Genomic DNA, 15,772 nt, shown 5'->3' on the forward strand with positions numbered 1-15,772 from the left:
AAGAAACACTGCCATCAGACTCCAGCAATGTGGTTCCAATGTCATCAATGATCTATCAATGTTACCTTGGCCAATGAATTCCAAGTCCATTTCTTCATAGTAAATTTAAAAATTGAGCTATTTGTTAGCATGTATTACTTAGAACTTTCAAAATACTGTATTGTATATTTTTCACGTTCTTTCAACAGTAACAATAACTGTGGCTACTGAAGTTATTTTAAAGCACAACTTCTTTCCCTTCCATTACATTGCATTTTAAGAAAGACAAATAGAAACTAGCTATCTCTATTATTTTTATCATAAAACCTTGAGAATTTTAATACTTGCTGGCAATTGTCATGGTTAGCAGCACGTGTTCCAAAATATGAGTTCTTTCAAAAAATATTTTCCTAAGTTTAAGGAATGTCAGAGTTGGAAGAATCCTTCCAATCACTGAGTTCAATTTCTTTATTTTAGTTATAATACTAATATTAGCTTTTAAAGGGGACTTAAATTAAGGGGATTCCTCACTTACTAACCATGGTAATTTAAAAAATGACATGAATAGAAGCAAATATTCTTGAAATGTTATTGTAGCCATTCCATAACAAGTGTCCTTTTCCATAGCTTTAGTATTCAGTTAAGAAATAAAAACAAATAGCAGTCACAACAAAATATTAAAACAACCTAAAGCATTGGCTTAGAAATTAGAAAGACAAAGTTCAAATCCCTGCCTCATTTTTCTCCCGTTGGCAGGAAGATGACTTGCGTTATCTGAGAAACACTGATTTTCTAAGTTTTATATAAGGTTATCAGTAGGTTTCAGGCAATAAGCATTTCTCACCGTATTCGGGAGGTAAGTGTGTGAGTCAGGCTTTTTATTTGAATGTGGCAGTGTTCTCTCAAAAAAACAAACCAGAGTCTATTATTTTCAGGTATCCTTTTATTTCCCTGTTCCCTTTCACTATATCAGTTATATCTAAATACAATTTCATGTAAAATTCACTTCTACATAGAAAATTATTTTAAAATTAATACCTAGTCCTCAAGTACAACCCTTTTTGTCTTAAATCTCAGTACACTGTATTTTTTAAAAAATTATTCATCCATTCTTTCTGCAGTTGTATTTACATGATCTGGCTCTGCCTCCCTGCCCAAATCTCATTTTGAATTGTAATCCCCACGTGTCAGGGGAGGGGCCTGGTGGGAAGAGATTGGATCATGGGGGCGGTTTCCCCAATGCTGTTCTCAGGGTAGTGAGTGAGTTCTCACCAGACCTGATGGGTTTAAAAGTGTGGCACTTCCTTCCTCTTTCTCTCCTGAACCATGGAAGATGTGCCTTGCTTCCCCTTTGCCTTAAAACATGATTGTAAGTTTCCTGAGGCCTCCTCTGCCATTCAGAACTGTGAGCAAATTAAATCTCTTTTCTTTGTAAATTACCCAGTCTCAGGTAGTTCTTTACAGCAGTGTAAAAATGGACGAATACGGCCAGGCGCGGTGGCTCACGCCTGTAATCCCAGCACTTTCGGAGGCCGAGGCGGGCAGATCACAAGGTCAGGAGATCGAGACCATACTGGTTGACATGGTGAAACCCCGTCTCTACTAAAAATAAAAACAAAATTAACCGGGCGTGGTGGCGGGCGCCTGTTGTCCCAGCTACGTGGGAGGCCAAGGCTGGAGAATGGTGTGAACCCGGGAGGCGGAGCTTAAAGTGAGCCGAGATCGCCACTGCACTCCAGCCTGGGCAACAGAGCAAGACTCTGTCTCCAAAAAAAAAAAAAAAAAAGGAACTAATACTAATACATATGTAGTGAGAAACTATATCATATGGCATGAGTTTTTTATTCAAGGAACTTCCTAGAAAAATGAAAAGAACAAAGTAACTCTACTTAAGGCAAGATGTGACGTATCATACAGAAAAATATAAATGGGGAAGAATGAGAGTGAAGAGGGAGCAGGGTTACATGACTGTCAAAATTACCAGGGAGACTTTATAAACCAGATGTCATCTGAACTAACATGAAAAATCACAACCTACTACATTGTCTTGGCAAGATCAAGTTACCTTGCACTTGAAATTTTAATAAAAAGAATTAGGTTGGTGTTTTAAAATTGAAATTAGCAATTTTCATTTGCATTAAAAACTTTTAAGTGATTTTTGGGTCTGCATACACACAAGAGTTAATTATTAGCAGGAAAAAATAGGTATGACTATAAAATTTGGCAGATTACTGTGTCATGTCCAAAAAAGTTACGCTAAACAATTATACTAAACAATGTATACTATGTTATACTAAACATTATACTAAACAATTTTGAAAGATGTAAAAAAAATTAAAAGTAGTATGCCAATGCCAGAACCCATTTCAATGTAAAATTTGAAAAAGTACATGTTCTGAATATCCTCTATATATATTTAATTTAACATTCTTGTCATGATATGGTTATTCACTAAATTTCACTAATCTCAATTTAAAATAATTTTTATACAGAAGGAAGTCAACAGAAACCGACCACTGAAGTCAAAATAAACTCACTTTTTTGTCTGCATAGTAGGGGTCCAGGTCCTCCAGGGGCTCTGACACCATGCCGGGAGGAATGTCCCCATAGATGAAGGGCAGCTGTTTGCCAGCTTCCAAGTCACTGCTTGGCTTTGGGGCTTCTTCATCGTCGTCTTTCTTTTCTTCTTTGGGTTCCTTTGATTTTCTTTCAGTAATGCGTTGTTCAATGAGGGCAAGAGACTGTTTTGTGAAGTGGACAAAGCTCTGAGGTCCTGGGGGAGGCAACGTTGCCATCTTTTCATCCTGTATATTTTAATTCCTCTTCAGCTCCTCACATAAGAGGCCTGGATGGAAACAAAGAAATTAAGACTTAACTATTTGCCTGCCAAGAAAGGCACATTAAAAAATAATAACAACATAAACAGATTTTTAGTTTCGACCACAAAAGGTAACATGTTCATAGATTTATCAGCTTGTTAAGGGACTACTATGTGTCAGGCAATGGGCGGGACTTATTTTTCATGCCTTCTAACCATGTTTATACTCAGAAATTTGAAGTTTACACTTCACAGCTTTAAAGGAAAAAATGACAATTTCCTGAATAAATTTTCCTAAATTCCCCTTCTTTTCATCTATATTTACCTTTGGGGCAATTCAACTCAACTTTCCTCTTTTCAAAGTCTTTATGATAATGCCTTTGGTAGCACCACTCTCCGGCATGACGCTGCTTTATCAACTAAACTTATGTAATATTCTAAATCCTTTGCTGTCATTTCAATAATGTTCATAACATCTTGACCAGGAGAAGATTCCATCTCAAGAACCCACTTTCTTTGCTTATCAATCAGAAGCAACTCCTCATCCAATCAAGTTACCGCAAGAGTACAGCAATTCAGTCACAATTTTAGGCTCCACCTCTAATTCTAATTCTCTTGCTATTTCCCCCACATCTGCAGTTCTTTTCCTCACTGAAGTCTTAAACCCCTCATAGTCATCCACGAGAGTTAGAATCAACTCATTCCAATTTCCTGTTAATGTTTGTATATTGCTCTCCTCCCACAAATCATTAATGGTCTAATAACATATAGAATGGTGAATCCTTTCCAGAAGTTTTCAATTTACTTTGCCCAGACCCATCAGAGGACTTACTATCTATGGCAGCTATAGTCTTATAAAATATATTTATTAAATAATAAGACTTAAAAGTTGAAATTACTCTTTGGCCCATAGGCTACAGAATGGATAGGGTTAGCAGACATGAAAATAACATTAATGCCCTTGTACATCTCCATTAGAACTCTTGAGTGACCAGGCACATTGTCAATAGGCAATGATATTTTGAAAGAAATCTTTTTTTTTTCTGAGCTGTAGGTATCAAGAATGGGCCTAAAATATTTAGTGAACCACACTGTAAACAGATATGCTGTCATCCAGGTTTTGTTCTATTTATAGAGCACAGGCAGAGTAGATTTAGTATAATCCTTAAGAGATTTTCTGAATAATTAAATAACCTAATTCTAAGATTTTCTGAATGATAAATAAGCATTTGCTTCAATTTAAAGTCACCAACTGCATTCTCCCCTAACAAGAGAGTCAGCCTATTCTTTGAAGCTTTGAACCCAGGCATTGACTTCTCCTTTCTAGCTATAATATATTCTTCTAGTAGAAGGCTGTTAGACCTATATTGAAAATCTGTTTTTTAATGTAACTACTCTTGTCAATGATCTTAGCTAGATCTTCTGAATAACTTGCTGCATCTTCAGCATCGGCACTTGCTGTTTCACCTTGCACTTTTATGTTATGGCAATGGCTTATTTCCTTCAACCTCATGGAGTACTGTCTGCCAGCTTTGAACTTTTTTTTCAGCTTCTTCACCTCTCAGCCTTCATATAATTGGAGAGTTATGGCCTTGCTCTAGCTTAGGCTTTGGCTTAAGGAAATGTTGTGGCTGGTTTGATCTTCTATCTCAATCACTAAAACTTTTTCTATATTTGCAGTAAGGCTGTTTTGTTTTCTTATCATTCATGTGTTCACTGGAGTAGTACATTTGATATCCTTCAAGAACGTTTCCTTTGCATTCACAACTTGGCTAAGTATTTAGTGCAAGAGGCTTAGCTTTTGGCCTGTCTTGGCTTTCAACATGCCCTCCTCACTAAGCTTAATCATTTCAGCTTCTGATTTAAAGTGAGAAATGCACAATTCTTCCTTTACTGGAACATTAGGGATGGGAATAGGTTACTAATTGAACTAATTTTAATATTGCTATGTGTCAGGGAACAGGGAAGCCAGAGGAAAGGGAGAGAGATAGGGATGCTGAAACAGAACACATGACATTTAATGATTGTTTGCTGTCTTATGTGGATGTGGTTCATAGCACCCCAAAACAATTACCATAGAAACAACAAAGATCACTGATCATAGATCACCATAACACACATAGTAATAATAAATAATAGCAATTACAAAGTTTGAAATATTGTGAGAATTGCCACAGTGTGACACAGATGCATGAAGTGAGCACACGCTGTTGAAAAAATTATGCTGACAGACTTTCTCAATGCAGGGTTGCCACAAACCTTCAACTTGTAAGAAATGCAGTATCTTGAAGTGCAATAAAGCAAAGCCCCATAAAATGAAGTATGCCTGTATTATGATGGAAACCAAAGATAAAGTTTTTTAAAGAATGTAGTGAAAAATAAGGGACATTGTATGTACACATTCAAAAGTAGGATGATTCTGAAAGGTAAAGAGTAAGTTATGACTTGGCGATTCCACTACTAGGTACAGACTCAAGGGAATTTAAAACATATGTCCACACAAGAAGGTTTACATGAATGTTCAGCAACATTATTCATAGTAGCCAGAAAGTAAACACAACCTAATTACTCACCAATGAATAAATGGATAAAAATGTGGGATATTCACACAATGAATTAATTTTAGCAATAAAAACAAATGAAGTATAGGTACATGTTACAACATGGATGTGATGAAAACCCTGTGAAGGAACACAGAGCCGAAAGGTCACACATTATATGATTCCATCTTATGAAATGTTGAGGGTAGGCAAATCCCCAGAAACAAAATGTAGAGTATTTTTTTTCAGAGGCTAGGTGTAATAGGAAGTGACTATTGATGGTTATGTGGTTAAAGAGTATGGGGCTTCTTTGGAGTTGATAAAAATATTCTAAAATTACATAATTATGATGGTTGCATACCTTCCTGAACATACTAAAAACCACTGAGTGGTACACTTTAAAATGGTGATTTTTATGGTGTATAAATTATACCTCAATAAAACTACTATGAATATGCATTAATAATTTTGGATCATAAAATATGTGAAAATTGTCCTCAGAATAGGAAGAGATTTAGTAAAATGGAAACAAATCAATGAATCAAATCAAAGCAGCTGCCACTTGTGCTTTGGGGCTTCCTCAACACTTTTGGAAATCATAAAGGCGAGAGGTCGGGATAACTTGCCTCACTAGACTTTCAGTGTAGACATAACGTGGCTCTTGAAGAAAAATTGGTTTGAATAACTGGTGTTTTTGTAGATTCTGCATTCACCTGGAGGGTACCACCTCTTTCAAGGATTATTTGAGAAAAATCTAGGTACACAGATGTTGTGAACTCCGATGCCCATTACCAGTTCGACTCTTCCAATATTCCTATTCTCCTCTGTCTCTGTCTCCACTGACCCCCATGCACATGCTCAACACTGCTCCAGAATGACTAAAGTTTATACAAAAAGCAGAGGCAAAGGGTGGTCAATGCTAGTGGTACCATTCATGGGCAATGTTTCCCTGATCAAGCTAAGTTAAAGGAAGACACTAAGAACCTGCTTAACATCATGGTCTGTGAAATGTAAGTTGAAGAGACCTTGATCAGATTTCATCATCATCCTCTAGTTTGGAGAGGTGAAACTTCCTTTCATTTTACTAGTTTTATAGCTTTGAAGAAGAGCAGCTTTAGTTGGCATCTGAGTTTGCTTGGAAGTTATTGTACAGGGCCAGTAGGGTGGCAAGATGATGGGCTGACAGGGTGACAGAGGGCAACATAAGTAAAAATGGAGCCTCACACTTCACCAACACACACAAAGAATATGCAATGATGAGGGAGGACCTACATGTGACTACAACTTCTTTCCTCTTCCCTTAGTCTTCTGGATAAACAGGCCACAGGAGTTTTCATCAGTCTGGTATTTAGTTTAAGATTTGAGATTTCTGGTGGAGTAACTATTTAAATGGAAAAATAAAGCTCAAAAATTCTAAAAAAAGTGACAATGAACACTTATATAATGTGAGAGTAGAGAGGACTTACCAAAGGCACAATCTAAAAAGAAAAAGAATGCTAGATTTAATCTCATAAGAATGAAGGTTTTTAAAAGCGGAAGGCATCCACAAAATAAAAAGAAAAGTACAATACAAATGGCAGATGAAGTGCTTTTTCTTTAATGAAGATATTAAAATAATAGATCTCATAATACAAAATTTAGTAAATAACATAATTACCTAAAAATACAAATGATTAATAAACACTTGTAGCTATGTCAATCTCACTAGTAATCAAAGAAATAAATACTAAAATAAACATGGGGAATCAAATTTGGCCTATTACATTAGCAAAGATTTTAACAAAAGTAATAGTGATATTAGAGAGGATATAGGGGAAATCACTGTTGCCTGTCTGGATGACAGTAATAAATAATGTGTACAGACTTTTTGAGGGTAATTTTGTAATATCTATCAAAAACCTTATATATGTAAATTCATTTTTATTGCCAAATAATTTTCCTTCTAGGAATTTATTCAAAGACAATAATCTCAGGTGTCCTCTAACATGTATAAAGATATTTACTACAAAGTTTTTATAATATTGAAAAATTATAATCAATCCAAACCCTTAACCTAACAGTAAGGGTTACACTAAAGGAAGAAATGAGTGTATAATGAAATACTGAGCAGCTCTGAAAGAGAGTTTTCAGAGACTATTTAATGAATTAAATGAATTATAAAAATATTATAATGCATAATAAGTGGAATGTAGGTTATACACACAGATAGATGTAAATTAATAATAATTTTTAAATGATATTAAATTGAAATTATATACACAATGCATTTAACAAAGGTTAGCCCTAGTTAAGAGATTATGGATTATATTTATGAATTTCTTTATACTCTACTTTTCAAATTTGTACAATGAAAGTGTCATGTTTTTCTATCCAGAAGAAAGAAAATATACTTTAAAAAAAATCATTTAAAATTATTTGACCTAATTTTATATAGTTAATGAAATCAATCAATATTTATTCTTGTCACGTTTAATTTACAATTTTGAAAAATATATTGCCACATTTCCACTTTTTATTAACATTATTATGATTGTACCTTCTTTAGAATGAAATTCCAATGTTGCATATAAAGGCAATACTTTTGTTTTCTCATTACTGTCTTACACACTCACCATTAATCTCATATTAGAGAATACTTAGGCAACTACTAAAATTAAAAAATGGATGTGTTTTTCTTGTATCTAAGATTTCCTATAGTTAAAACCAATATGGAAATATTTATTCTAAACTCTTTCTTATTTCCTATGTATGCAGACACACATATATAGATATGTCTTATCTATGTTTATCAATCTATGAATCTATGTCTGTCCAAATATCATATCATGTATTTGTCGATCTAGTATCTGTCTATTTTTCTTCACACATCTTTCCAGTCAAAGCAATGTCAGCTCCCAGTTCATGACAATGGTCTTATCCCATGTGTTTATCACACTCTCTGGTCTTCAAATTTCCATTGCAGTAAAAACAAAGATGTACAGTAGGGAAGCATTTAATAATATCACTGAAAACCAGAGGAAGACAAAAACAGTTTTCATAAATCATAAGATTACCCTAGTGAGGAGATCAAAGCAGAAGCTACAGTCTGGAATACTCATCTGAGAACGTTAGAATTTCTTTCTAGCAAAGAAGTCACAGATTTCTATGACAAATATGTGATATAGATCAGAAAACAAGTTGATTAATCCATGGATTATTTATTCAATAATGTTGCAGAAAACACTTTCCCACTTCCTTCTCTATATTAAATATGTAGCAGAGTGGTTTATCTCCAAGTTATCACCAAAAGGATAATATCTGCATTAATTAAGGTATCCATGGGTATGGATACCATGGACTCCCAGGGTATCCATGTCCATTTTAGCTCGAATCAGGGTGGAGTCAAGGGAAAAGTGACTCCCTTGCCTACTCCTCATCCATACATCCTAAAATGTAGCCTGCTTGTCAATACACCATGCATGTACGTACACAGACCTTTCAGTTATCCCTCTCTTTCAAGAGAGGATTTATCTGGGAAACAGACCTATATAAAGACTAATGCAAACCTGGCCAACAGCAACCTGGCCTTTCTTCCACAAATATTAATAGATAATCAATAATAAATTGGTAATGAATGTCTACCAAACATAAAATTGAAAGACTAAGATGAACAGATCAAACTTATAACTTTAGGAAAAAAACAAACAAACATTGGGGGATATTGAGAAGTTAAAGTTAGTATTCCTAGAGAAATTTGAGGAGACGAAGTATCCTTTATTTAAAAAAAAAAAAAAATAGGCTACCAAAAACAACATCAATTCTGGGTAAAGGTCATGCTTTGTGAAAACAAAAATTTCAGTAGAATGCTTGCTGAAAAGGAGGATTCATAATTGTAGTTACCTTTCACTTTACCCAAAAGGTACACTTTACCAGAATGGGGCATAAGTGAACATTCTCAAGTGCTAGAAATGTTCTATACCTTGATCTATGTGATGGTTACATGGGAATATATGTATGTGTAAAAATTCATGGAGTTCTATACCTTAGATTTTTCTATATCTTTTAGGATAATTTTTAAAATTAAAAAAGTACAAAATAAAACTTAGAAGAAATAGAATAATCCATGTTGTTTAACATCAGTCTCAAGAGAGCAGCAAATATTAGATAGGAAATAATAAACAAAGTAATAGCAGAAAATTCACGGAGAGTCATCAGGCTAAAAGTACAAAAGAAGATCAATTTAAAAGTTCCATTCTTGTGAAAGTTTAGAGCATTAATAATAGAAACAAGATTTTGTAAGCTTCCAAAAATAAGATAACTAACTAAAAAGAATGAAAATTAGATTGCTATTAAAATTTCCTTAGCCGTAATTGACACTAGAATACAATCAACGCTTTCAGTGTGAGAGAAAATATTTTGAATCAAATTCTATTATCAGACAACCTGTTATCAAGTGTCATGGCAAACAAAATATATTTCTAGATGTAAGAAAAGTCAAAAATTAACTCCTTTTTATCTTTTTTTTTAAGTTACTTTACATTAAGGTAGAGCAACAACAACAAAAAAAGTACTTCTAAAGCACATAGAATACAAGACTGTTTGGCAAATAGTGTGAATAAAAGCAAAGCAAATTTGTTTCTTCAGAAAGCATAAACAGCTATATTATCCAAATAGGAATCAATTCAAAATATGGCATGAACTTGAACAACTGGTAGAATTGAAGCAGAGAGAATCTACTTGAGTTTGATGTGTTCTTCAAGTAGTAGAGGTTGAATGAGAGGTTTAAATTCTTCTCTCGATCAAACCATATTACTTGTTTTAAAATGAAAAATACTTACATAATTATAATTTGCTAAATTGTATCAGTTAATCATCTCACAAATGGGTCAATTACCAAAGCATATATAAAATGTAAGTATAATTATAGAACTTTATTTACACAAATACAAGATCTACACATATATGTGTTAAATATTTTCAATGCAAAAGTAATGGAATAGCTTACAAAAATTGAGAGGTAAAGGGGGATTAGAGGTGAGGGAAAAGTTGGAGAGCTGACCCGTTATCTTATATTGATGGCAGTCAGTGCATCCTGGCTAACGTTCAAGTAACAAGAAATAGAGTTTCAGGTATATTCTATCTAAAGGTATAAATCCAACCAATAGAATTTCTTAGAAATAAAAACATAACTGCTTGGAATTTGAGAATGGAGAAGAAAGAGAAAAGTTTACATAAATAAAATAAATTCCTCATTTTCAAATTACAAAGTTAGACAACATTACATAAGTTGATGAAATAAAAAATGAGACATAATCATATTATTTGGAGATAAAAAGGAAAATATCAGAAAAACTTTTTTTAAAAAAAGCAGGAAGTGATTATTCCCCAGAGAATGGCTTTACAGGGATAAAGCAAAAATTGTTTGAATTAGTTACCATGTGCATTTGTTAATTTTATAATAGTTATTATTATGATTAAAAAGCTGTGAAATAGAAGAAGATATTATACCTCTCTCTTGAGCCAAAGAAACCAACAAACAGCTGCTTAAGTAGAAACTGTTCTGTCACCTTCATTGGGCTTGCAAAATATGGACTGACTCTACACCTCTCAAACACTGTATATTTAGACACATTATTTTGATCTCTTTTGGGTAAATTGGAGACAATTTGCAATTCATTTTATTAATATTTCTTCTTCAAGGGACCATCTGACACATCGCAAACACTCAAAGTTACGGTAAAGATTGTGTCTTCTACTTTCTCTGCTTGGATGAATACTGAACACTTCATTGGGTGCTACCTATGGCTGCCTTGCTGAATGCATGGTTTTCGACAATATCAATCTTCCTGTTATCTGACACCAATTCTTCCATAATGAGCTTTGAGATGTGGGCATTACATGATACTTAATACCAGTAACCCATAACACAAAATTAATGTCTTATTATCTGCTGTTTTCCTAAATACTATTGTTTTAAAATCTCTTTCACTTATGTCAGGTAATATAAAAAATGCAGTTAAGTATCATTTGTCCCTATGGTTGTCAAGAGTGTATATATCAGAATGAAGGTATATTCCACTGTGGCTATTGACCAGGGTATAAAAAAAAAATCATCTGTGTAACTTAAAAAAATATAGCTGCCAGGGCTTATCTAAGTAATGCTGAAATAAAAGTTTTAGGGAAGGGCGTAAGTACGTCTACTTTTAAAAAGCATAAAATATTAATGCGAACCCTCCATTTGATTATGTTAAATAAAAAACATCAGATGAGTACACATAAATTAATGACCAGGTTTTATTATTCAAAAACAGATAGAAAATTCAATTTAAAAAGTAGAAAAGTTTTTGGATTTTGTTTGGTTTGTGACAATGAATGTAACATACACAACTTTGAAGTTATCCATTTTAAAACTGGAAAGGATAAACATAAATTCCATTCTATAGGCCAGGCACAGTGGCTCGTGCCTGTAATTCCAACATTTTCGGAGGCCAAGGAGGGTGAATCACTTGAGGGCAGGAGTTCAAGAACAGCATGGGCAGCACGGTGAAACCCTGTCTCTACAAAAAGTACAAAAATTAGTCGGGCATGGAGCTTTGTGCCTGTAGTCCCAGCTGCTCGAGAGTAGCTAAGGTGGGAGGATCACCTGAGCCTGGGGAGGTTGAGTCTACAGTGAGCCATGATCGCACTGCTGTATGGATGCTGCTGGGATGACAGAGTGAGACCCTGTCTCAAAATAAATAAATAATAAATAAATAATCAATTCAATAGAAACAACACACATTTTGAACTCCGAATCTCTATTATGTTCAATTAAAGAAAGAAGAGTTGGAATGAGGGGAAAGACTGAATGACAAAAACAGAGGTTGAAGGAGAGAAGGAAGATGATAAACCAACAAGGGTAAGAAAAAGAGGGATAAGCGTATAATAAAAATACCCTCGATCCTTTAGCATACTCCCAGCTATAAGCAAAAAAAAAAAAGTTCTTCAATGTTTTAATATTTACTTTTAATTCTCAACATTTTAAGCATCATTCATGTCACTTATATTACTTCATTCCAATTATCTTTGGATAATTGGCAAAATCTTTATTTTTATTTTTATTTTTTGGTATCTCTTATTCTCTCCAAGTTCTTTTGAGGTATGCAGTGCTCCTCCTCAGAGTTTTGCTCATACTCATCCCTCATCCTCCAAACCTGTCAGCTCTAAAGCGTCCTCAGACAACCTGTTGTTAAGCAATAAGCAAGAAGAAGGAAGAACTATTGATGCTGTAAAATAATCAAGAGTTACATTAGGTCTTTCCCAGTATTTATTTTAAAATGCTGATCTTCCAACTTTCAGGAATGTATAACAACATTCAAAAAGAGAGGACAAAGATACTAAAAGAAATAGATTTATTTTATCAGCCTAATAACTAAAAATTTGTATTACTTTATGAAACCCTACTTAGAAAACATGTTTTAAAAAATAAATTTTCATTTTATATGAGTTTGTATAGTTTCTTCTTAATTTGGAGCTTTTGTAAAATCTTTAATATACAGCTCAATTTCCATTTGATCCAATGTAAAATGAATAAAATCCTTCAGCAACAGTTATAGTATATATCATGAAGTGTGCTTCTATTCAGTACAGAACAATTCACCCTGGTTTCAGTGGCTCACAGCTCAATAATCATCCCGGCCTTTCCCATTACAATTTGTGCTCCACATTTTAGAGCTGTTGACCCTGTGGAGATGACATAACCTCTCTGAGCCTAAGATTCCTAGTTTGAAAAATTGAGTTAATAATCATGCTCCGAAGAGTGGTTTAGATTGTGATGGTTAACTGTATATAAAGTGCTTAACAGGAAGAGTTTTCCACATAATGAACATGTATACATGGAGCTTGTAAGATTATTAACTTGTCTCATCCTTTTATTTTAATTCATTGCTTCGGATAATTTCATCATCCTTCCATAATTAAAAATATATTAATTATATTAAATGAGGATATTTCCATGTATAGGAATGTATTAGCCTTTTAAACATGAAACATTCCATACGTGCATGTAATATTAAACAGAGATTTAGTTTAGAGTAGTGAGTCAAGGACAAGTCCGGGAGCTAGAAAGCCTGGGTTTTGAATGTTGGATTCACTAATTACTAGCTAAGTGATCTTGGACATCCCAGTTAAGCAACTTTTCTGATTCTAAGAATGTTGAGGCATTTAGGACATTAGTTATTTTGTAAAATGTAACTTTAAACAATACAAAAGTATCCCTAGAATGAATGTTGATTGCTCAAAGGATTGGGTGTTGCAGAAATTCCTTTCTTAAGAAAATTCCCACCATATCACCATTGTTGTTTTGAACTTTATATGAAGACTTGCAAAATATTTTTGAATTAGACAAAGTTATGTGGCTCAGGAACTATCATTAAGACTTTTTTCTTTTTTATTCATTGAATATTGCTGAACAGGGTCAAAAGCAAACAACACTTGGTTTATCTTCTGAGAAACATTTAAATATCATTAATGTAGTCTCTGAGCAGAATACAAGAATGATCCCTTCCTTCAAGCAAAGAAATATTACAATCTCTCCAGAGTTTTAGAGACTCTGTGTGCCTGGTATGGCTCTGAACATTCTATTTGGAAAATAGTATTCTTGAAGTCAAATACTGGAAGCAGACATCAGGAAAATTATTTGGGGGACTTCCTTTCATCCCCAAGTTTCTATGAAAACCCTTCACAATCTATAGGTTGAGGTGGGAAGTGGGTTTCCCTAGGTGTTCACAGTAAAAATTGTAAATCCCCTAAAAATCACTGAAGGAAACACCAACACTAATTTTTACCTGATAACTAAAAGGGAAAAATGTGAGTTATGCCCATTATATTAGACTGGAAAAGGTCTCAGTGGCCTCTATTACCTTCTTGGCCACATAACAGCTTCTAAATACTCTAAACTGCAGTTCCCAAATGATTTATTAGTGTCAGAGTGCCAACTCTATTGTGGCTTGGATGGAGTATGTGCATATTATGTCCATATAATTTTGTAATGTGTTGCTTTTGTAAATTTTGTAAATTTTGTAAAATTATTGCTTTTGCAATAATTAATGTTTATCTTATATATGAAAGCTATGTTTATTTAAGAGAATAAGTTATTCTCTTAAAAATATCTCCCAGATAATTCCTTTAAAGAGTAGGTTTCCTTTGATAACTTTTGACATTTCTTGTAGAAAGCAAGTAGTGTTTAATTTTTTGTTTCTTTAATCATGATTAGAGGGACTATGATACCATATTTTCTTATTTCAAGGAGCAGGAAAATACTACACGCTACACGTTCACAACTCTATAATTTCAGGCTGTGTTTTGCATTCCATCACTGTGCCTCTTACCTGTAAATAACTTGTATCCTATATCGATAAAATTACAAAAATTAGCCAGGCGTGGTGGCGGGCGCTTGCAATCTCAGCTACTCAGTAGGCCGAGACAGGAGAATTACTTGAACCCAGGAGGCGGAGGTAGCAGTGAGCCGAGATTGTGCTACTGTACTCCAGCCTGAGTCACAGAGCGGGACTCAATCTCAAAATAAATAAATAAATTGATTTATTTATTTTAGATTGGTCCAATTAATCATTTTGAAGATCTGCCAAAATCTGAATGAGATTGAGTCAGTATAAATTATTTAAGACAGTGAACAAATGTAAAGATAAATAAAAAATACATTTTTATTGATGCTAACTGTTGCCAAATGAAACACTGCTTTGAAAATGTCACTTCTCGGCCGGGCGCGGTGGCTCAAGCCTGTAATCCCAGCACTTTGGGAGGCCGAGACGGGCGGATCACGAGGTCAGGAGCTCGAGACCATCCTGGCTAACACGGTGAAACCCCGTCTCTACTAAAAAATACAAAAAAACTAGCCGGGCGAGGTGGCGGGCGCCTGTAGTCCCAGCTACTCGGGAGGCTGAGGCAGGAGAATGGCATGAACCCGGGAGGCGGTGCTTGCAGTGAGCTGAGATCCGGCCACTGCACTCCAGCCTGGGCGACAGAGCGAGACTCCGTCTCAAAAACAAAAACAAAAACAAAAAAAACAACAAAAAAAAAGAAAATGTCACTTCTCTAGAAATATATAGTGATTTTTTCCTGCAGGTAAAATTTTGACTGAAGTACCATTCATTTTTAAAGCATTCTCAAGGCACCATAGAATCAGAACATGAGAACCCCAAAAGTATCTTTAAATCATAGTTAACATCAACAACGATAACTCACATTGTTAATTTGTTCCACTGATATTACGTGATAAGAATGGCATTTTACATATATGATCTTCCTTCCCAAAACTTATAGCCTTAATCTAATCATGAGAAAAATATCAGATAAATCCCAATTCAAGAACATTCTACAAAATACCTAACCTATACTCATTCAAATTATCGACATCATCAAAAACAAGGAAAGCCTGAGAAATTGCCACAGCCTAGAG

At 34.3% G+C, this 15,772-nt stretch overlaps 1 protein-coding gene across 2 annotated transcripts in view; it reads right to left on the minus strand.

Moving 5' to 3' along the window:
- SCN9A (sodium channel, voltage gated, type IX alpha subunit) overlaps positions 1 to 15,772 on the minus strand; it is a 191,082-nt gene that overhangs the window by 118,332 nt on the left and 56,978 nt on the right. For both annotated transcript variants that reach the window (XM_011958032.1, XM_011958031.1), the window contains exon 2: positions 2,517 to 2,824. In XM_011958032.1, coding sequence (XP_011813422.1) covers positions 2,517 to 2,774 — 258 coding nt within the window. In that variant the 5' untranslated portion in view covers positions 2,775 to 2,824. The remainder of the gene's footprint in view (positions 1 to 2,516; positions 2,825 to 15,772) is intronic.

Source organism: Colobus angolensis, unplaced genomic scaffold, assembly GCF_000951035.1.
Source record: "Colobus angolensis palliatus isolate OR3802 unplaced genomic scaffold, Cang.pa_1.0 Scaffold456, whole genome shotgun sequence".
NCBI lineage: Eukaryota > Metazoa > Chordata > Mammalia > Primates > Cercopithecidae > Colobus > Colobus angolensis.